Here is a 22980-nt window from a genome sequence, read left to right on the forward strand (position 1 = left end):
TGTATATAGCAATAGAAATATATAGCTTACTGTTGCATGAGTGTTTCATATAAATGGTAATGTTACCAAGTCCAAAGTCATTCTGCTGGCTGCATGTCAGGCTAGTAAATCAGGAGATAAGGTGTTGGGGCAAGGAAGATGGTGGACTAATGTCATAGAGAACTGTCTTACCCAAGTCAGAATTCAGGCTTCATTTATACTAAAAGGGAAGGGGCTGTGCTTGGTTGTTGCAGACTTCTTGGTGTAGGAATCCTTTGTTCTTGCAGCTGTCCTCGTAGGTCAGATGTTCCTGTAAACAAGACAAATGTTATGCTCTGTTCTGTAACTTTTTATCTTCTGTATGAATGGAAAAGTGTCATACCCTTAAAGGTCAGAGCCTTGAGAATGGGCTGTCCTCTATATTTCAGGCTATAGGGAACATTCTAAACTTGAAGCAAAAGCAATAGAATACAAAGGTTAAAGTGAAAGAAACAGATCCAATATGGAGTCAGATTTGTTTTTTCCTGTTACAGTAACATATATTTTGCTAGATTGGTGTATCTTGGAGGACTTTCCATGTCTAGGTAAAGATCACTTCCTTATTTTTAAATATAATATTCCATAGTATGGATATATTGCAGTTTCTTCTCTTTTTGATAGCACATAAGTTGTTTCTAATTTTTCACCACTATTTGCTGTAATGGACATTCTTGTACGTGAGTCATTGTGAATTGTGGGGGGGAAAATGCACATTTTAAACTTTAATAATTCTACCAAGTTACTCTCCAAACTGGCTATTTATGTTCTTATCCTTAATATGTAGTACCCAAAGCATTTCTCTCTATATTATTTTTTATTATGTTTACAATAAAAGTAAGAAATATGGAGTACAGTATTGTATGAAGGGTGTGTTCATCTTTTTCAGACTTTGTTTTAGCTGAGTTGCTTTCAACACTAAATAACAGAAAGTCCAACTCAAAGTGCCTTAAACAATAAGGAAATGTATTGGTTTATGTAAGATGAAGTCCAGAATTAGAGTGGGCTCCAGGGCTGGTCAAGCAATTCAGTGATATATATGAGGGCCTGAGTTCTTTTTGCCTTTCCACTTTGTTGCCCGGTGTCTGCCTTTTCCTGAATTATAGCTGCCAGTGGCATTCAGGCTCCATTTTTCCAGTGCCAGCTGTATGGTCTGGCTTCTCATGGTTCTCTTTTAAAAATAAGAAAGACTTTTCCCAGAACCTCCTAAGAATACTTTTTTATTGGGCTAAATTGATAGGGGCTGCCAGTCATTGGACAAGGGATATAGGATTACCAGTAATCAGTTTGATTTAATCAACTGATAAGGAGTGGATTTTGAGGAGTCAAGGATAATCATTACTGTTTGCAGAGCACAGGCAGTCAGATAAGTAAGTGATGTAAATATTGTAAGGATACAGGTGCAAATGAGAATGCACAGGAAACTGTCAGACAGTCCCCCCTCCCCCACAGTGTTGTTTCAGGAATCAGCAGCCATTCTAGCTCGCTTGTTTCCATCATCATATGCTCCATCTCTGTTTTATTTCTTTGTGGTTATTCTGACTCTGCTTGTAGTACTGCTACTGATTACTTCTCTTTTACTTCCCTTTGCCTCTTATATTGTACAGGTATGTGAATTGGTTGACTCTGAAGAATAGGGTAACAGAAAAGAGTTTGTTTTGTATAAAACTTTGTTTAATATTAGTAATTTCTCTTGAATTCTGATGTTAAATTGGGCTTCCAATTAAGATGGTGCAGTAAACTCATGGTGCAGTAAACTGGTCATTCCTGCTCCAGTTACAGAACAATAATGAGTAAAATGTGAACAGAAAAAACCCAAGATACAGCCAGCCTGAAGGAAAATTGTCTTTAGGGAAAAAGATGACAGAAAAGGAAAGGATAATGGTCTTTATTTTTAAATATAAGTTTATGATTTTCTGATGAGAAAATCAATATAAGCTTATAGAAATTTGGAAAATATAGGGAAGTGTAAAGTAAACAGGAAAAAAATCAGCCTTAAGGGTTAATGAACTTTGACAAAGTGAAAATCAAAGTAGTATTTTGAACAAAAAGCTTCCCCATTTCACTGTGAAATCCTTAGATGTCTCACAGATGGCCAATAGGTACATGCAAAGACATTCATCATTGCTAATTATTGGAGAAATGCAAATCAAAACTACAATGAGGTACCACCTTACACTGGTCAGAATTGCCATCATTAAAAAGGCTACAAATAGTAAATCCTGGAGAGGGTGTGGAGAAAAGGGAACCCTCTTATACTGTTGGTGGGAATGTAAATTGGTGCAGCCACTATGGAAAACAGTATGGAGGTTCCGCAAAAAACTAAAAATAGAGTTGCCATATAATCCAGCAATTCCACTTCTGGACATATACTCAGACAAAACTCTGATTCAAAAAGATACATGCACCCCTATGTTCATAGCAGCACTATTTACAATAGCCAAGACATTGAAAGAACCTAAATGTCCATCAACAGATGACTGGATAAAGAAGATGTCGTATATGTATAATACACAATGGAATATTACCCAGCCATTAAAAGAATGAAATAAAGCCATTTGTAGCAACATGGATGGACCTAGAGATTATCATACTAAGTGAAGTAAGTCAGAAAGAGAAAGACATACTATATGATGTCACTTATATGTGGAATCTAAAATGTGACAGAAATGAACCTATCTACAAAGCAGAAACAGACTCACAGACATAGAGAACAGACTTGTGGTTGCCAAGGGGGAGGAGGTGGGGGAGGGAAGTATTGGGAGTTTGGAACTAGCAGATGCAAACTATTGTATATAGGATGGATAAACAACAAGGTCTTACTGTATGACACAGGGAACTGTATTCAGTATCCTGTGATAAATCATAATGGAAAAGAATATAAATATATATATATGTATAAATTACTGAGTCACTTTGCTGTACAGCAGAAATTAATACAACATTGTAAATCAACCATACTTCAATAAAATTAAAAAAAATCCTTAGATGTCTTTTTAATTTGTAGTTCAGATTTTCTCAACCTTGGCACTGTTGACATTTTGGGCAAGGTAACTGTTGTGGGAGCTGTCCTGTATATTGTAGGATGTTAACGGCATCCTTCACTTCTACCTAGTAGATGTTAGTAGCACACCCAGTTGTGACAACCAAAAATGTCTCCAGATATTGCCAGGTGTTCCCTGGGGGTACAAAATTGTTCCTGATTGAGAACCACTGCTGTGGTTAAGTAGTATGATACTTCAAAGTAGAAGGTAGGAAGTTGGTACGTTTAATGTGAGGAATTCACACAGAAGTTGGATTAGCAGGCAGAGAGACTTTATTTGAACAAGCAGCAGTCGTGGCATTTTGACTGAGAAGTTCTGAGTCTAGATTTGGATGTTGTCACCCATCCTGCCCCCTTCCCTCCTCAGCTTGAGAGGTCCATATCCTAGCTTGACTCTAGTCTTGAGGGTAGTGAGTGCCAGCTGTGGAAGGGATAAACAACTTTCTATTTGGGATTTTTGTCCAAATATATTAGGACTTTTTCAAGAACAAGCAATTTATTTGGAAATGTTTATCAGAATTACTTGATGCTTCTGAGAAAATAATACCTTACACGGGGCTACTTAAGTCCTCTTCATTTTTCCTCATGATATGACCTCAGATAACTTTCTTCTGGCTTTCAATTGAGGACCTTATCCATAATTGAGGTGAGTCAATTGATTTACTTCATGGGCATATTTCCTTCTTTAAAGGAGTCTTCATTGAAGACCTTATCCATTTTGGGGTGGCTATATAGCCCAGAATGAGTTTTATCTACAACCTGAGACAGTATTTACTATGTGATAAATTTAATCTCAGCTTGTGGTTTGTTTTCAGAGTATTTTTTAAAATGTATTTATTTTTGGCTCTGTTGGGTCTTCATTGCTGTGCGCGGGCTTTCTCTAGTGGCAGAGAGCAGGGACTACTCTTTGTTGCAGTGCATGGGCTTCTCATTTTGGTGGCTTCTCTTGTTGCGGAGTACGGGCTCTAGGCGTGTGGGCTTCAGTAGTTGTGGCACGCGGGCTCAGTAGTTGTGGCTCACGGGCTCTAGAGCGCAGACTCAGTAGTTGTGGTGCACAGGCTTAGTTTCTCCGCGGCATGTGGGATCTTCCTGGACCAGGGCTCGAACCTGTGTCCCCTGCATTGGCAGGCAGATTCTTTTTTTTTTTTTTTTTTTTTGTGGTACGCGGGCCTCTCACTGTTGTGGCCTCTCCCGTTGCGGAGCACAGGCTCCGGACGCACAGGCTCAGCGGCCATGGCTCATGGGCCCAGCCGCTCCACGGCATGTGGGATCTTCCCAGTCCAGGGCACGAACCCGTGTCCCTTGCATCGGCAGGCGGACTCTCAACCACTGCACCACCAGGGAAGCCCTAGCAGGCAGATTCTTAACCTGCGCCGCCAGGAAAGTCCCCAGAGTATTTTTTAATAGAAGATTCTTTTTTAAATTGTGGCAAAATATACATAAAATTTACTTCTTAAACCATTTAAAAGTACAATTCAGTGGCATTAATTACGTTCACCATGTTGTGCAACCATCACCACTATCTATCTACAAAACTTTTCCAGCACCCCAAACAAATTCTGTGCCCATTAAATAATAACTCCCCATTTCCCCTCCCCTCTAGCCTCTGGTAACCTCTATTCTGCTTTCTGTCTCTATGAATTTGCCTATTCCGGATGTTTCATATATGCAGAATCATACAGTATTTATCCTTTTGTGTCTGACTTATTTCACTTAGCATAATATTTTCAAGGTTTATCCGTGTTATAGCATGTTAGACAGAATTTCATTCCTTTTTAAGGCTGAATAATATTCCGTTGTATGTATATGCAGTACATATTTTGTGTATCCATTCGTCTGTTGATGGACATATGGGTTGTTTCAGCCTTTTGGCTCTTGTCATCACTGCTGTGAACGTTGGTGTATAAATACCTGTTTGAGTACCTGCTTTCTTTTTTTTTTTAATAGGACTTCAGCTTTTTATTGAATAAGTTACAAAAGAGATTTAGTCAAAAAGCTCATGTTGTCATTGGACTCCTCATGTTCTTCTTTCTTTGCCTTCCACTTTCTTCTTAGCTGGAGAGCAGTGGTGGAGGTGGTGGGACCTCTTGCTGGGGCAGGTCCACCAGCCCCTACATTGCAGATGAGGCTTCCCAGGTTGGTGATGGCCAGAGCCTTTGCAAACAAGCCTTGCCAGAAGGTTTCAGCATTTACATTGGCTGCTTTAATGAGAACATTGATCTATCCTCTGTGACTGTCACCTATTGTAGTGCAGAATGAGGCCAAGTAGATGAAGGTGAAAGTGCCCAGCTGGCGGCTGCCGGGCTCGGTGCTATTCAGGGCCTCACCCCAGTGTGGCCTTAGCTTCTTTGGAAGCATCTTAGCAGCAACTGTAGAAAGAGGCTCTCTGCTTTCAGCTCTTCTGGGTATACGCTCAGAAGTGGAATTGCTGGTTCATGTGGTAATTCTGTTTGATTTTTTTTTTTTTTTTGAGGAACAGTGTTAACTTTTAATTTAAATAAAAAATTAAATTTAACTTTTATTTTTTTCCCAATACTAGTTAGATCTACAAACCTTAAGTGCCCAACTTTTGAATTTTGATAACTATATGTACTTATGTAATCATCACTCAGGTCGAGTTAACCATTTTTGTCACCCAGAAAGTTTCCTTCAGTTCTGTCCTAGAGGGAACCATTGTTCTGATTTCTGTCCCTGAAAGTTAATTTTGTCTGTGCTTGAACTTCCTGCCGTGCAGTCATAGAGTATGTACTATTTAGCTTTTGGCATCTTTTACTCAGCATAGTGTTTATGAGATTCATCCATGTTGAGATATATATATATATATATATATATATCAGTAGTTCTTTTATTTTTTGAAAGTGCTGTCTAGTATTCTGTTGTAAGACTATACCACAATTTGTTTATCCATTTTCCTGTTGATGAACATTTGTGTTGTTTCCAGTTTTCGACAGTTATGTAAAAGCCTTTATGAACACTTAAACATCTTTTTGTGGGTGTGGGGCATGTGTTTCCATTTTTGTGTAAGGCAAGTACCTAGGGAGTGGAATTGCTGGGTCATATGTAAAGTGTATGTTTTAACTTTATAAGAGATTGCAAACTGTTTTCCAAAGTGGTTGTACTATTTTACTCTCCCACCAGCAATTATGAGAGTTCTGTTTGCTGTAAATTCAAACCAGCATTTGATACTGTCCATCTTTTTCGTATTAGACATGATGGTGGGTATGTTGTATCTTATTGTGACTTTAATTTGCATTATCCTGATGACTAGTGATGTTGGACACCTTTTCATGTACTTATTGGTCACTCATTTCTTTTGTGAAGGAAACGTTTAAGTCTTTTGCTTATTTAAAATTGGGTTGTTTGTTTTCTGATTATTGATTTGTAAGAATTCTTTAATATATTTGGGGTCCAAGCCCTTTGCCTATTATATGTATTGTGAATTTTGTCTCCACCCCTCAGCCTGTGTCTTACCTTTTCACTTCCTTAATGTATCTTTTGATGATAAGAAGTTTTAATTTTTTATTTATTTATTTTTGGCTGCGTTGAGTCTTTGTTGCTGCACGCGGACTTTCTCCAGTTGCTGGGAGCAGGGGCCACTCCTCGTTGTGGTGCGTGGGCCTCTCACTGTGATGGCCTCTCCTGTTGCAGAGCACGGGCTCCAGGAGCGTGGGCTTCAGTAGTCGTGGCATATGGGCTCAGTAGTTGTGGCTCGCGGGCTGCAGAGCACAGGCTCAGCAATTGTGGCGCATGGGCTCAGTCGCTCCGTGGCACGTGGGATCCCCCGGACCAGGGTTTGAACCTGCATCCCCCGCATTGTCAGGCGGACTCTCAACCACTGTGCCACCAGGGAAGTCCCCAGAAGTTTTAATTTTGATAGAAGCCTGATTTATTAATTTTTTTCCTTTATGGTTAATGCATTTTGTGTCTTGCCTAGGAAGTCTTGACCCTTACCCGCAGACCGAGTTGTATGTCCCCCCCATCTCTTCTGCATTGGTATTGCAGAAATTAAATTTTTTTAAAAAATAAATTTATTTATTTATTTTTGGCTGTGTTGGGTCTTCGTTGCGGCGAGCTTGGGCTACTCTTCATTGCGGTGCACAGGCTTCTCATTGCTGTGGCTTTTCTTGTTGTGGAGCATGGGCTCTAGGCACATGGGCTTCAGTAGTTGTGGCACGTGGGCTCTAGAGCGCAGGCTCTGTAGTTGTGGCACATGGGCTTAGTTTCTCCGTGGCATGTGGGATCTTCCCGGACCAGGGCTCGAACCTGTCTCCCCTGCTTTGGCAGGCAGATTCTTAACCACTGTGCCACCGGGGAAGTCCTGCAGAAATTAATTTTTTTGGTTGAGGAGGTGTTTAGTTTGATTCTTGACACTTTTTTATTGCCATATGCCATACATACGGAAAAGTGCATAAATTATAATTGTACAGCTCAGTAAAGTTTTACGAACTGAACATATTCAGGTACTAATGATCCTGATTAAGTTATAGAACGTCATCAGCATCCCAGAGGCCTCCATTATGCCCCCTACCAGTCATTAACCACTCCTCTCAAAGGTGGTTACTTGTATCTAACGTCTACCATGTAGATCAGTTTTGCCTGCTTTTCAACTTAATATAAATGGATGGAATCATTCAGTATGTACTTTTCAATATCTGGCTTCTTTGCTCAAAATTATCTTTGTGGTATTCTTCTGTATTGTTGCATGTAGTAGTGGCTGTTTTTTTTTCATTATAATCTAGTATTATCAATACATTGTGGAGTGATACTCCAGTTTGTTCATTTTACTCTGAATAAACATTTGGGATACTTTGTGAGATGGTATACATAATGCCACCATGAAGTATCAATATATGCCACCATGAAGTATCAATATATGTTTTTTGGGTACACATGCACCTAGGAGCAGGATTGCTGGGTCACTGGAAAGGATGTACTTAGGTTCAGTAGATATAAGCAAACAGTTTCCAAATATGTTTAATATAATCCCCTTTGTGTACATGTACACGTGTACATTTGCCCATATGCTTATATAGGCATGGAAATTCCTTAGAAAATACTAACTATTCACCTCTAGTGAGGAGGAGGAATGGAGAGAGTCTTTAATACTCTATGTGTCCTTTCAGTTTTGTCTTACCATAAGTATGTATTTAAAAAAAAAAAACCCAACCAATTTTTTCAAAAATTTGAAAATCTTGCTGCCTTAATACGTTAAAAGTCCTGTTTTGCTTTTTTTTTCATAAATTTATTTTATTTATTTATTTATTTTTGGCTGCATTGGGTGTTGGTTGCTGCCCGTGGACTTTCTCTAGTTGCAGTGGGCAGGGACTACTCTTCGTTGTGGTGCACGGGCTTCTCATTGCGGTGGCTTCTCTTTTTGCGGAGCATGGGCTCTAGGCGCACGGGCTTCAGTAGTTGTGGCTTGTGGGCTCTAGAGCGCAGACTCAGTAGTTGTGCATGGGCTTAGTTTCTCTGTGGCATGTGGGATCTTCCCGGACCAGGGCTCGAACCCGTGTCCCCTGCATTGGCAGGCGGATTCTTAACCACTGAGCCACCAGGGAAGCCCTGCTTTTTTTTAATAATAGAAAAACTTTAAAATCATTATTAATTTTGTGTTGCTAAGTTATGTCTAGTTGATAGCCCAGACACTTATATTTTAAAATTAGAAAGTCAGTTACAATTGGGGCAGAAACTTGGTATAGTTTAACGAGTAACTTTGGGGACCTGGGCTATAGTCCTGCCTCTTTCATTAATTAGTTGTTGAGTATGGGCAAATCACTTAACCTCTGGAGTCTTAGTTTCCTCATCTGTAATGTTGGAATAGTCCCTGAATTGCATGACTCACTAGCCTCATGGGAACATTCAGTGTTATAATAGGGGAGAATACACTTTGATATAGATATATATCAAATACATATATATATAAATTACATATCAATATTATATAATTATAGATATAAGTAAATCATATAAATATATAAAAATGTCATATATAAATACACATGGGGGATACACACACCCATGCACCCCTAAGAAGGATAAAATATAATTAAGTTTTGATTTGAGAAAGTAAAATAAAATGATCTAGGGTATGTAGTGAAACCATAATTGATCTTTTATATGACCTTTTCCTTCCTTCCTCATCCCATTTTAAGCTCATGAGAAGCAAACAAGTTGGATAGGTAGCAGTTTAATATTTTTTTAAAAAGTTATCTTCTAACGTGAATCCTTGGGTGACTACTGATTCAGTCCAGTTTCCTCCGCCTCCTCCATCACCATCTATGTTCCTGAGCAGAGTTGGTATTTCTGCTGATCCTGGGCCTGTTTGCCCTCAGATCCATTCCTCACCCTTCCCTTCTCTGCTGAGTATTGTGAGCAGCTGACCCTTGTGGGCTTCATTCCTTCCCAGGCTCTGGTGTCAGCAGTTTCTGGCTGGGTTAGCAAGTGAGAGGAACTGGCGAGAGATTGGAGGGCAGGAAGTAGGAGAAGCCAGGGCTTTCCCCTCTTTCTGTCTGCTTTGGAAAGTTGGAGGAGTGGGGTGGTTTCTGGAAGCGTCTCTTTTGTTGCTTCTGCCAGTCAGGCCGTTCTGTTTTCAGCTTCCTCCAGGTAACTTCAGCCTTGGAAACTGGTAGCAATACATTCCCTCCCTTTTTCCTTCAGCCTAGAGGTGGTAGTGACTTGTTCCCATGCTAACCTCTGATTTGCATCACTGTTCCCTTTTGGGCCTCTCATTTCTTCCCTCACCTGTTCACTGCATTGAAGTCCTTCTGTTCTACATCAAGTGGTTTCTGGGTTTCCTTGTTAGATAGACCCTGTCTGATACAGAGCTCAAATCAATACTAATAAAAATGTCTTCCATTTACACTCTTTCAAGATTTGTTATATCTTTTGATGTCTCAAATAATATATTGAGGTAGAAAAGTGTTATAATTCCTATTATAACATGAGGAAATTAACATTTTATTGAATGATCACTTTCAGATTTTCCAGTGAAAATTATAGGCATGAAAATGGAGGCCCAGAGACTCAAATAACTTGCTCTAAGTCCCATAGAAGTCTGGTACTGAATCAAGATTGGACTTCTACATACAAAAATTTGATGTGCTGCCTGTCTTCTGGTCCTGGAAGAGATCCTTTACCAAAGAAGAGTTCATTTACAATGTACTTACAAAAAGCCTTAGTCATTTTAGAAAATTTTTCAACTAAAAATTCAAAGCACAATAATTTTCCGCTCAACATTAATATATCCAGGATGCTTTTCACTACCATTAATCAGTTTTATGTAAAGTTTTGAGTTTTGGTTATTTCTATGAGAATTTCACACCTAAGGCAAATTACAAAGAAGAAGAATTCTTGTGATGTCATGTTTGTTCAGTTATAGAATTGTTTAAGATAGGTCTTGTGCATCCTTATCGAGGAGGAAAGAAAGAGGTGTCACAAAAGAGTGGAATGGGGGCAGGAGAAGAGAAGGGCAAGGGAATATTGTTGCCAGGTTGCCAGCCTTCTGCCCCCACTGCCTTGGTGATGACTGAAAGGCTTTACCTTGTCTTCATCTCATCAGCTGGCCACCTGACGTCCATGGTAATACAGACTCCTACTAAAGTGTAACATGGGAGATGACCACCTTGCTCTGCTGTAAAATAGAGAAGGCTCTACTTTGCACTTACATGCCTATCTTTTTTAGAGGACCTTTCAGATAGGTAATTCTCATAATACTTGTGAAAGCATATAAGAACCAGTATCCCTGTTTGTAGGGGGGAATTGGAGTGAGCAATGATTTGGAATACAAGAAATTCAACTCACACATTTACAGGTAAAATTCTAAGTGTAAATTCAGAGTTCATAGGGATTTATGTGGTATCCAGAACTTCCTCATTTTGGAAAATGACTAATAATAATGATGATAAAAATAACAGCAACAACAGTTAACACTTCTTTAGGGGTTAGCGTGTACCAGACAGTACTTGAACCTCTTTATATGTATTGTCATTCAATCTTCACATCTCTGTGGGGTATTTTATCCCCTGACTCTCCTATTTAAATGTGAGAAGAATATCACTAATAATAGAGATTTTATTATCATCTATCCCTTCTGCCAGTACTCTCGGAACCCGCACCCCCCACCCCTGCCCTGATTATAAGCTCCCTGAAAGCTTATAACCAGTTTTGTTTGTTCTTGTATCCCCAGTGCCTGGCATGTGGTTGGTACTCAGTGAATATTTATTGAATGAATGAATGAGTCTCTATTTTATAGATGAGGAAACTAAATTTCCCAAGACTACACAGTTAATAGGACAGTTATGGGGCACTGAAATGATTTATAAAGTCTTTGATGAGCCTAAAGTTCTTTTAGCTTTTAGACAAACTATCGTCAGGAGTGTGAAATGGCTGTTGGGCACTTGAATTCGGTGGTGCTTTCCCTTCTTCTCATCCCTAGTGCTCCATTTCAGGGGCCTCTGGGCCCTTGAGATACCTTACAAATTGAACATTTTTTTCCTCCATTCTTCACCCATGGAACACAAAAAATGCCTCATCTTTTATTATAAGATTGTAATAGACAAGACTCAAATTTGCATTTTATAAATTTTCTTTTAGGTTGTGGAAGCAATGATACTAAGTGATATTGTAAACTCAAAGGATTCAGTTGTCTCCTTCCCTTTACAGCAGGGGTCCCCAACCCTTGGGCCATGGACCGGTAATGGTCCGTGGCCCATTAGGAACTGGGCCTCGCAGTCTGTGGTTAGCCGTGGGTGAGCGAGCGAAACTTCATCTGTATTTACAGCCACTCCCCATCACTTGCATTACCACCTGAGCTCCGCCTCCTGTCAGATCAGCGGCAGCATTAGATTCTCATAGAAGTGGGAACCGCACTGTGAACTGCGCATGTGAGGGATCTAGGCTGCGCGCTCCTTATGAGAATCTAATGCCTGGTGATGATCTGAGGTGGAGCTGAGACGGTGACGCTAGTGGCTGCAAATACAGATTATCATGAGCAGAGAGGTTTGATTGCACAGAGACCATAATAAATCAGTTGCTTGCAGACTCATATCAAAACCCTATCAGTGAGTGGCAAGTGAAAACAACAAGCTCAGGGCTCCCACTGATGCTGCATTATGGCAAGTTGTATGATTATTTCATTATGTATTACAGTGTAGTGATAATAGAAATAAAGTGCACAGTAAATGTAATGCGCTTGAATCATCCCAAAACGATCTCCCACCCCATCCCCCCGGTCTCTGGAAAAATTGTCTTCCATGAAACTGGTCCCTGGTGCCAAAAAGGTTGGGGACTGCTGCTTTAGAGGGTAGGTAACATTGAGGTAGGCCATACAATTGAGACTTGATCCAAGATTACATGCACACCCACTCACATCCGTCTTGTTGTTGTTTTTTTAAAAAATAGTTAGTTATTTAATTTTGGCTGTGCCGGGTTTTAGTTGCGACACGTGGAATCTTTGCAGCATGCGGGATCTTTTAGTTGCAGTATGTGCGATCTTTAGTTGCGGCATGTGGACTCTTAGTTGAGGCATGCATGCAGGATCTAGTTCCCTGACCAGGGATCGAACCCGGGCCCCCTGCATTGGGAGCGTGGAGTCTTACCCACTGGACCACCGGGGGAAGTCCCTCACATCCATCTTTAAGCTTGGTGATTTGTGTGGTCTTTAGTAGGAAATTTAATTCTGGAAGTGGTTAGTTTGGCAAAACAAGAACGGCTAATATCTGATGATTGTTGGGGCTTGGGAGAAGAGAAGGAAGGAGACAAAAGTCATTGAAGAATCTCACATAGGCCCTTGCTGACTAGAAGAAGGGTGGTCTCAGTCAGAGAATGTGGGTAATCAGAAGATGAAGAGTTAGTTGCTTAACATTTTGTCTTTTTTTTTTTCTTCCGGTATATAAAATCATATCCATACTTTCTGTCATAATTTCACTTCACAGATTCTGTTGCTGTTCCCTATTCTTGGGAAAGAGTAAGCAGCATTCTTAATTTTTGTGTTCCTGCAATGTTAATTCTGGGTCACAGTAAGCTTTTTTTCCTTCCCGTCATACTATGGACATATAAGTCTTGGGTTTTCCATCGATATATCGCCTAAGGTTCTGGAACAGAGCGATTACAAATGATTACAAATCATTTCCCTTTCTTCCCCTGCTATACCCTTTCTTTTACATTTTAAAAAATCAGGGAAGTACCCTGGTGGTCCAGTGGTTAAGACTCCGCGCTGCCACTGCAGGGGGTGCGGGTTCCATCTCTGGTCGGGGACTAAGATCCAGCATGTTGTGTGGTGTGGCCAACAAAAAACAACAAAAAGAAAATGATCATTAAAACAGAACAAAACAGGAATTACCTCAAGCATGTATTAAAATGCATAAAAAATACAAACACCTGTGTACTTACAGGCCAGATTTAATAAATAAATACACTTGGCCATGTATACTTTAGAGCTTTTAACTTTTTTGATAAATAAAGCATTTAACAGTTGAAATCTCCTTTTTATTGCTTCCTAATTCTACTCTTCCCTCTTCCTTCCTTGAGGTCACCACTGTTCTGAGGTTGGTGTGAATACTTGGCCTCCTTTTTACCATAGAAAAATAATTTCTTAGTGAATTTTTACCTGTATTTTAATTGAATTCAAAGGGATAGTAACTCAGGGTTTCTGTATCATGAATCGTTTTCAGTGGCTCAAATATTTTTCTCCTTGTTGACTTCTCATTCCTGGGCAACAGTATAATGTTTCACATTTGAGCTATTGCTAAGACTGTGTTTAGCTATTTTTGGTCCTATGATCTATCAGATGTGATATTAACTATGGTATGTATATTTTGTTAGTAACACTCCTGAAATATCCTTTGGAAAGTCATATTATTCACGTTCTAAAACCAAGGAGAGAGAGAGGAAAAGAGGGAAAGAATGATTCTGTTTTTCTCTTCAGGCAAGTTATCAGTTGAGAAACTGACATTATAAATGACCAAAACTGAACAGAAGTATATATTCAATGTGTAATAGTAGGACAAGTATCTCTTAATTTAATAATCCACACATTTTTGATGCACTGTATTCTTATGATCAGCAGCATGAAGAATTTAACGTGATATTACAGTATGCCTGTGGTTAGTTGAGGACAGTGCTCAAGGAGAAAACCTAACAATGACTGTGTTGTTTGTTTTGTCAAAATATGCTACCCAGCTCCAGAGTTTCCTATTTTGGAGAAGCAGAACTGGTTGATACATCTCCACTATATCCGGAAGGATTATGAAGCATGCAAGGTGAGAGGCCAATGACAGAAAATGTGAGAGGCAGGCTTTGGTTAGGCAACTAACTGTGTCTGTCACTCAGAGTTTGTGTGACAGTTTAGCTCTCACTAAAAATGTATGAAATCTCATTTCTCTGCATTTTGTGTATTGGTTAGCTTTTGCTATGATAATGCTGCTTAAGAAACAACCTCAAAATGTCAGTTACCCCTAACAACAGATACTTATTACTACCCATGGGCCTTCAGATTGGCTGTAAGTTGGCTGGGTTTGACCACAGGCTGTGGGTCAGGTTAAAGTGTGCTCCATGTGTCTTCTCATTTCAAGATCAGGCTGAAGGAGCAGCCACTCTCTGGGACTTGTTGGTCTCATGGTGGAGAGCAGATGTTCAATATGGCATAGTGTTTAACGGTTTGATCTCTGGATAGGTGAAAAATGGTATTTCATTGAGTTTTATAATTCTCTTACTATGGTGAGCTTGGTCCTTTATATATTTTAAAACCATTTGTATTTTCTCTAAACTGTATCTTTGGTAACTTACTATGTACATTACATACTTGCTGGCAGAGGATAGTATCATCATGCAAAATATATCCCTGGTATTCTCGGTTTTTGGCATTCGGAGCTTTGTAATGCTTTTAAGGTTGTAGTTTTTATACCTGTGACATTTGTACCTATGACAATGTAAAGAACTAGCAATGTTCCAGTATGGGTCTTGAAAGATTTTTTTTTCATCTGTGATATTATCCTTTTCTTATTTCCCTTTTCCTTTATTGACCACTTTCTCTGTTTCCTTTTTTTTTTGGCTTCTCTTCTTTTGCTTTTTTCTTAAGAGTTGGGGCTATTTCTACGTTCTGTCCTTGACTCCTTTCTCTGCTCATTCCACACACTTCTTCCTGATCTTAGAGATGCGTACTGAATGCTTCCCAGGTATTTCAAATTCATCTTTTCTGTAGCTGAATTTATCTTCTTCTTTCCAAACCTATTCCTTCTCCTGTTCCCTGTCTCGGGGATAGGTACCATCATTCACCCAGCTGTCTGTGTCAGAATCCTCTGACCCACTTTCCCTAATATAGATAATCATCAAGTTCTGGAGATCCTTCTCTTACTATCTCAAGACACTGTCCACTTCCCCCCACCCCAAGCTGTAGTTAATCCCTGTCATTTTTATTTAAATTAACCACAAGAGTTCTTATGCCAACATTGCCTCTAATCTTGCCTCCTTTCCATCTATTTCCACAATGTTCCTAAAATGGAGCAAATAGAATCTGGTTACTTCCCACTTAAAATTTATCACGATTTTCCCATTGCTCTCGACCTTTTTTAGCATGGCATTTGAAGCCCTTCTCTCTCTGACTCTCTGGGCCACCTCAGCTTTTCCTCCATCCCTTGCTAACACAGGATTTGAAACCGTTTACCCTGGAAAGCCTTCCCTGATTGCTCCAGGTTAGAATCAGGTGATTGCCCTCTGAGCTGTATAGCTCTCTGGTCTTAGCCCATCATAGGACAAAGGTAGAGCCTGTACTTTGCTCATCAGAGAGCTCCTAGCATCTATAATGGTGCATGGAAATCTTTTCATAGTTTTCTTAGCCTGCCTAGTTAGAGTGTAGATAGGAGTTGGTGAACTTTTTCTGTAAGGGGCCAGATGGTAAATATTTTAGGCTTTGCAGGCCACAGATAGTCTCTGTCTCATATACTTCATCTTCTCTTATTTTTTAATAACCCTTTAAAAATTAAAAAAACACTCTTAGCTTGAGACCTGTACAGAAATAGGCTATGTGAGTCGGATTTGGCCTGTGGGCTGTACTTTGCTGGCGCCTGTTCTAGGGGTCAAATAAATTTAAAAAATCCGAATGAACTACTTTATTAGTCATCATTAGTATTGTAGATTTCTTACATGTACTCCTTGTCCATGTTTACCTTTTCTTAAAAACACTTGAAGACACTTAACCACTACTCAGAAGTATTGTTTCTTTCTTTTTCAGGATGTTATCAGAGAACAGCTTCAGGAGACTCAGGGGTTATGTGAATATGCTATCTATGTCCAAGGTAAGACATATATTTCTTCTCTTCTTGCCAGAGAAATGCACACTCTGCCTAGGTTCTGGAGAAAGAGCAAACAACTTACAAAATACTTAAATTCAAGTAAATGTTCCACAAATCTCTTATTCAATATTACTGTTTTTTGAAATCAGAACATGATTATTGTGCTGGATTTGACCTCAGAAATGACTAGTTCTCTTAAAAAAACTTGCTACTGTCCTTCACCCCTATTCTAGTTTCCGGCTAGTGTTTTTCAGAACAGTTGTTAGGGTCCCTGCCTCATGCAGCAGTTTCAGGTCCAGAAGAGGCTTTTGGAAGGGTTCCTTGTAGTCAAGCTAAAAGAGATAAGGAAAAGCTTGAGGATTTTTTGTAAGGTGAGTCAGGATGAAGGGAAGAAGCCTAGAGGTATACAGGATAAAACAGAGAATAAATGAAATTCATCAGAAATCAAGTATAGGAACCACTGACTGGAATTTTACTCTGTAGTGCCCAAAGTAGCATCCTTAGTTTTCCCAGGAACTATCTTTTTGACTCTTTGATGTAAATGAATAGTTTTGTTTACAACTCATTGTATTTGTAGTCTTCAGATTAATATATAATTTTCTGACATAATTGGTAAGATATTGACATATCTAGGACATCATGGCAAATAATGCTCTTTTTTAAAAAATAAATTATTTATTTGTTTTTATTTTTGACCATGTTGGGTCATTGTTGCTGTGTGTGGGCTTTTCTCTAGTTGTGGCGAGCAGGGGCTACTCTTCGTTGTGGTGCGCGGGCTTCTCATTGCGGTGGCTTCTCTTGTTGCAGAGCACGGGCTCTAGGCGCGTGGGCTTCAGTAGTTGTGGCGCGTGGGCTCACTAGTTGTGGCTTGCAGGCTCTTGAGTGCAGGCTCAATAGTTGTGGCGCACGGGCATAATTGCTCCGCGGCGGCATGTGGGATCTTCCCGGGCCAAGGCTCGAACCCGTGTCCCCTGCATTGGCAGGTAGATTCTTAACTACTGCACCACCAGGGAAGCCCAAATAATGCTCTTTTATTCCCAATATCACAAGTTCCAGACTTATAGTGCCTGGTAGTAGTTAAGCATGTAAATTCTTCTGAAAAATGATTATTCTGATTGGTTGCTATACTGAAAACCAAGTCTGAAATATTACTGCATTCTTTGCCAGCATCTCCTTGTTGGACTTGAGTTATTGATTGCATTTGCCCCATTTGGGTGTACTCTCTGAAAACTATCAGGTGGATGTCGGAATTATCGTGATAAATAGAGCATCTGATAAGGAGCTATAAGAATGTTCTTATAGTGAAGAGTTTGTGGGATAATTTACAAGGCACCCGATTATCTGCGTGGTGGAAGCTGGGAGTGGAGGAATAGGTAGATTCCAGATAACCTTAAAAAAAAGGTTTTAGGGCTTCCCTGGTGGTGCAGTGGTTGAGAATCTGCCTGCCAATGCAGGGGACATGGGTTCGAGTCCTGGTCTGGGAGGATCCCACATGCCCCGGAGCAACTAGGCCCGTGAGCCACAACTACTGAGCCTGCGCATCTGGAGCCTGTGCTCCGCAACAAGAGAGGCCGCGATAGTGAGAGGCCTGCGCACTGCGATGAAGAGTGGCCCCCGCCTGCCACAACTAGAGAAAGCCCTCGCACAGAAACGAAGACCCAACACAGCCAAAAATAAATTAATTAATTAAAAAAAAAAAGGTTTTAGCTCATCAACAACTTTGCTGCTTGTTTCAATCCATCTGAAGTCATATCTGATTGTATTAGACACAATTATCCAAAGGATTTCTTTGATATGATTTCCTACCTCCCTCTCCTCCAATTTTTCAGATGTCAGGCTCCATTCTTCCTAGAACATGATTTTATTTTCTGTGTTTTCTCTTTCTTGGCAGCATTGATATTTCGCCTGGAAGGAAATATCCAAGAATCCCTAGAACTCTTTCAGACGTGTGCTGTTCTCAGCCCTCAGTCTGCTGATAACCTCAAGCAGGTGGCCAGATCTTTGTGAGTATTGGCAGCCTGGAGGCCCTAGGGCACTGACAGAGAACAATGTAAAGTGCATTCTCAGGCTGGAGCTGCTTCTGGCAGCCGGATACATAGAGGGAGGGTTGCTTAATGGGTATAATAGATTCACTTTGAAGAGTGTGGATTAATTTTGAAATTTGAGAAAATGAGATAACTAGTATAAAGGAACTGAGTATTTCAAACACTGTATATTCTAGTTTGATGGGGGAACACCGATAATGTTTCTCATATAAATAGGAACATTTTGTGCCTCAAGTACCCTGATGTATTGGCAGCCCATGGAATTTTTCTCACCTACTGTTCCAACACTTAGCATAATACTAGATACACAGTAGGTTTTTAGTAAGTGTTTGTTGAGTGAATGCCCTGGAGGTTCCTGGATGCAGGCAACCTCCGTTGTCTTTACAAGCTGTTAAGTACTAATAGCTTTACTACTCCAGAGTAGTAAAGTGTTCTGTGGAGTTCCCACTCTCACTTTCTTACCTACGTTGTCATTCATAACCTGCACTGTCTTTGCATAGAGGCTGATTTTCCCGCGTCTCCAGAATGATGATCCAGTATCAAGGAAAGAGACTTAGTTTGGGAGAGAAGGGCCTGTCCCTAATAGATCGTGATGAAAAATTGTGGTAGTTTTTGTTTAACATGGTCATTAGTTTGGCTTGTTTCTTTTTTGGTCTACATTTGTAGTACATTGTAGAAAATAAATTACAGAAGACTTTCACTAAAATTGGTGTAGAATGGGCCCAAGGCCTTGGAACCAACTCTGTTCCTACCAGGAGAGCTTCTGCTGTTGGTGTGCAGCAGCCTCACTGGCTAAACCAGCACAGCCAGCTTACAGGGAAGAGGCGTCCCGAATTCTCTGCTGGCTGGAGCATGAGTCAGTTGTGGGACTGGTGGGGTTATAGTCTCGTAAAAGCTTTGCATTAATAATCACAGAAAATGTGTTTTTTCCCCAGATTTCTTCTGGGAAAACATAAAGCTGCCACTGAAGTGTATAATGAAGCAGCTAAACTTAACCAGAAAGATTGGGTAAGTAGGGAACTTTGTTATTAGTGACATGCTAACGGCTCCATTTATCATATGGCTATCTTTTGTTATTATTACTGAATTCTTACATGCCAAAATTGTATCTTATCCTCACACTTGATCGATGATGTGGCTGGGTATAAGATCAAAAATCATGTTTCCTCGTAACTCAGCAGACATTGCTGCCTAGTTTTCTGGCTGTCAGTGTTGTTGATGAGCAGTCTGTTACCAGTCTGATTCTTGCTGATAACCCCACTTTCCTGTAGAAGCTTTGAGGATTTTCTATCATTGGAGTTCTGAAATGTCAGTAATAGTTGTCTAGATGTGTTTCTTTTCTCTTTTATCCCCCTGATCTGTGGACATTCAGTTGGCTCTTTCACTTTGAAGACCCTTGCCTTTCTTTGGGTCAGCAAGGTTTTTTTTTTTTGAGTAGTTCTTTGATTATTTTTTCCTCTCTGTTGTCTCTTTGTATTAGTTAGGGATTGTGTGTAACTGCAACAAAACATTTTATTAAACATTGGCTTTATAAATTAGGAGTTTATTTTTTTCTTATGAAACAAGAAATCCAGGTAGGTAGTTGCCAACATTGATTTGGTGGCCCAACGATATCAGTGCTGAGGCTTTTTCTTCATGGTTATAAGATGACTGCTGCAGCTCTAACATCACATCATTCTAGGTAGGGAGAAAGAAGAAGCAACAAAGAGAAAAGGAATAACCTTCATCAAGGAAGTATAATTTTCCCAGAAATCCCCAACAGACTTTCACTTACATCACACCAACTACGCCTTTTGTAAGGAAGGTTGGGAAATGTATTGTCACTGTAAACAAAATTAGGGTTCTGTTGGTAAGGTAAACAGAGAGAGTGAATGTTAGGTAAATAACTAGCAGCATTTGCCACACTGTTTTCTACTCTTATCAGACGTGTTCTGTACCTGTTCTACTTGTCTCCTAACTTGCTTCTCATATTTTCTACCTCCTTGTCTTTGCTGTACATTCAGAGACATTTCCTCAGTCTTATCTTCCAGATCATCACGTCTGTTTTTAGCTATATTCACATTCTGTTATTTAGCCTACGTGTTCAATATTTTTTATTTCAGTAATTACATTTTTAATTTCTAAGAACTTTGTCTTTTCTTGCAGCAGCCTCTCCATGTCTCTGACCCTTTGAAGTTCTGTTCTGCTTTCCACAATTATCTTTTTCTTCCTCTGTTTTGGTTCTTCTCTTTCATGCTATTGGTTTTTTCAAAATATCTGATGATTCTTAGAAAGACATATCTAAGAGTGAAGGATTAGATTGATTAATAGAAAGAGCTAGCATGGGTTTTCCCTGCAGTTCTTATGGCACTATCATTATTATTATTTTTAAAAAATATTCATTTGGTTGCACTGGGTCTTAGTTGCGGCAGGCGGGCTCCTTAGTTGCAGCTTGCCAGCTCCTTAGTCGTGGCATGCGAACTCTTAGTTGCGGCATGCACGTGGGATCTAGTTCCCTGACCAGGGATCAAACCCCAGCCCCCTGCACTGGGAGTGTCTTAACCACTGTGCCACCAGGGAAGTCTCACAGCACTATTATTTTTGTCAGTCACTTTTCTTCTGCAGGTCTAAAGACTGAGATGTTTAAGTCTTTATGCCATTGAGTATTTTATAGCCAAAGGCCAAAGTAAAGCTACAGATAAAGGAAAATTGAGTTGCCGTTTCATTCACTTCGTCCTTCTTTCAACAAATGAACATCTGTGTGCCAGGCACTGGGCTGCAGATGCAAAGCTGGATTGGTGGTTTATGGGACAATCAACTAGAATAGGAAATACAGGAAGGAAGAGGAGCAAGTTTTGGGAGAGGGTGATGATAACAAATCAGAGTTAAGTCCTGTCTTTTAGAAGATTGTGGACATGATGAATTGAACCTTCTGGTAGGATATCTAAATCGAGATGTATCCAATACATGGCAGATACAGAAATCTGAAACCCAAGTGTTCTGAGCTAGAGATACACATTTTGGAGTCAACAACTTAAAGGCGATAATTAAAACAATGAAATTGAATGAGCTCACTCTGCAGTGAGCTGAGGATGGAATCCTGGAAAAAACAGTTTGAAGGGCTGAGCTGAAGAGAAAATGAGCCCACAGATGGAGACAGAGAGGAAGTGAGACAGGAGAGCTCAGGGACAGGACGGGGGAATGGAGAATGTCTTTCAGTTTGTCCAGTTGGTTGAAAGAGCTCATTTGGTATTACTGACTCACCTGGGATAACCAGTCCATTGGTGCCAGTAGAGGTGGTCATTCCCCAAACAGCCACTCTCTGCCCTACATGCTTCATGAGTGCCTGTGGCCTGTAGTAAACCTTGTAGCCCTACTTCCTTCGACTCATCAGGGTATTCCACAGTCTGGCCGCAGCAGGGGAATCATAATTCCTCCTGCCATGATCTCATTTGACTTGTGGAACAGCTGTTAAGTAGGGAGAATTTCCCATATTGATAGATGAGGAAGCTGAGGCTTTGGGAGATGGAGTGACTTGCTGAAGGGCACACAGTGAGGTAGTGGCAGAACCAGAGCCAGAATTCAGGCCTAGAATCTAGGATTCCTCACTTTCGGCCTGTGATCTTTCTACTGTACCAATTGCCCTTGCAGGATGTCTGCTGCATCTTCTCACCCCATGAAAGACAGGATTTAACTCTGATTTGTTCTAGTTTCCTTTTCAAATTTCAAAAATTTTCTTGGTTGTCAGTTTGTTTAAGGCATATTGCTACTGCTTTCTCAAATAATATCTATGAGAAATGATTTAAAAAGGTTACGGGTTAGTTACCTTCCAGTACATTTAAAGGACAAGTAGGGCTACATTTCTCTTCTCCAGCTCCCTGTGTATATTCTTACAGGGTGATGAAGTGGAAGGTATACAAGTTTTATTTTAAAAAAATTTTTTTTGGCTGAGCTGGGTCTTCGTTGCTGCTTGTGGGCTTTCTCTAGTTTTGGCGAGCGGGGGCTACTCTTTGTTGCGGTGTGTGGGCTTCTCATTGCAGTGGCTTCTTTTGTGGAGCATGGGCTCTAGGCGTGCAGGTTTCAGTAATTGCAGCATGTGGGCTCAGTAGTTGCAGCATGCGGGCCCCAGAGCACGCGGGCTTCAGTAGTTGCGGCACATGGGCTCAGTAGTTGTGGCTTGTGGGCTCTAGAACACGGGCTCAGTGGTTGTGGTGCACAGGCTTAGCTGCCCTGCGGCATGTGGGATCTTTCCGGATCAGGAATCGAACCCCTGTCCCCTGCATTGGCAGGCGGATTCTTAACCACTGGACTGGGAAGTCCAGGGAAGTCTGGTATACAAGTTTTAGAGACAGGCCTGAGTTCAAATCCCAGTGCTTTGCAATGTGTGGAAATTATTTGGATTATGATTTTTTAAAAATAAATTTGTTTATGTATGTATGCATGCATGCTGAGCCGGGTCTTAGTTGCGGCATGTGGAATCTTCATTGCAGCATGCGGACTCTTAGTTGCAGCATGCATGTGGGATCTAGTTCCTTGACCAGGGATCGAACCTTGGCCCCCTGCATTGGGAGTGCCGAGTCTTACCCACTGGACCACCAGGGAAGTCCCT

The 22980-nt window shown here is 40.4% G+C and overlaps 1 protein-coding gene across 2 annotated transcripts in view; it reads left to right on the top strand.

The window, feature by feature from the left end:
• The window catches only part of BBS4 (Bardet-Biedl syndrome 4), a 70987-nt gene that overhangs the window by 29350 nt on the left and 18657 nt on the right, over positions 1-22980 (top strand). For both annotated transcript variants that reach the window (XM_067752669.1, XM_067752660.1), the window contains exons 3-6: positions 14237-14316; positions 16287-16350; positions 18239-18350; positions 19328-19400. In XM_067752669.1, the coding sequence (XP_067608770.1) occupies positions 14237-14316; positions 16287-16350; positions 18239-18350; positions 19328-19400 (329 nt within the window). The remainder of the gene's footprint in view (positions 1-14236; positions 14317-16286; positions 16351-18238; positions 18351-19327; positions 19401-22980) is intronic.

This window comes from Pseudorca crassidens, chromosome 1, assembly GCF_039906515.1.
Source record: "Pseudorca crassidens isolate mPseCra1 chromosome 1, mPseCra1.hap1, whole genome shotgun sequence".
Lineage (NCBI taxonomy): Eukaryota > Metazoa > Chordata > Mammalia > Artiodactyla > Delphinidae > Pseudorca > Pseudorca crassidens.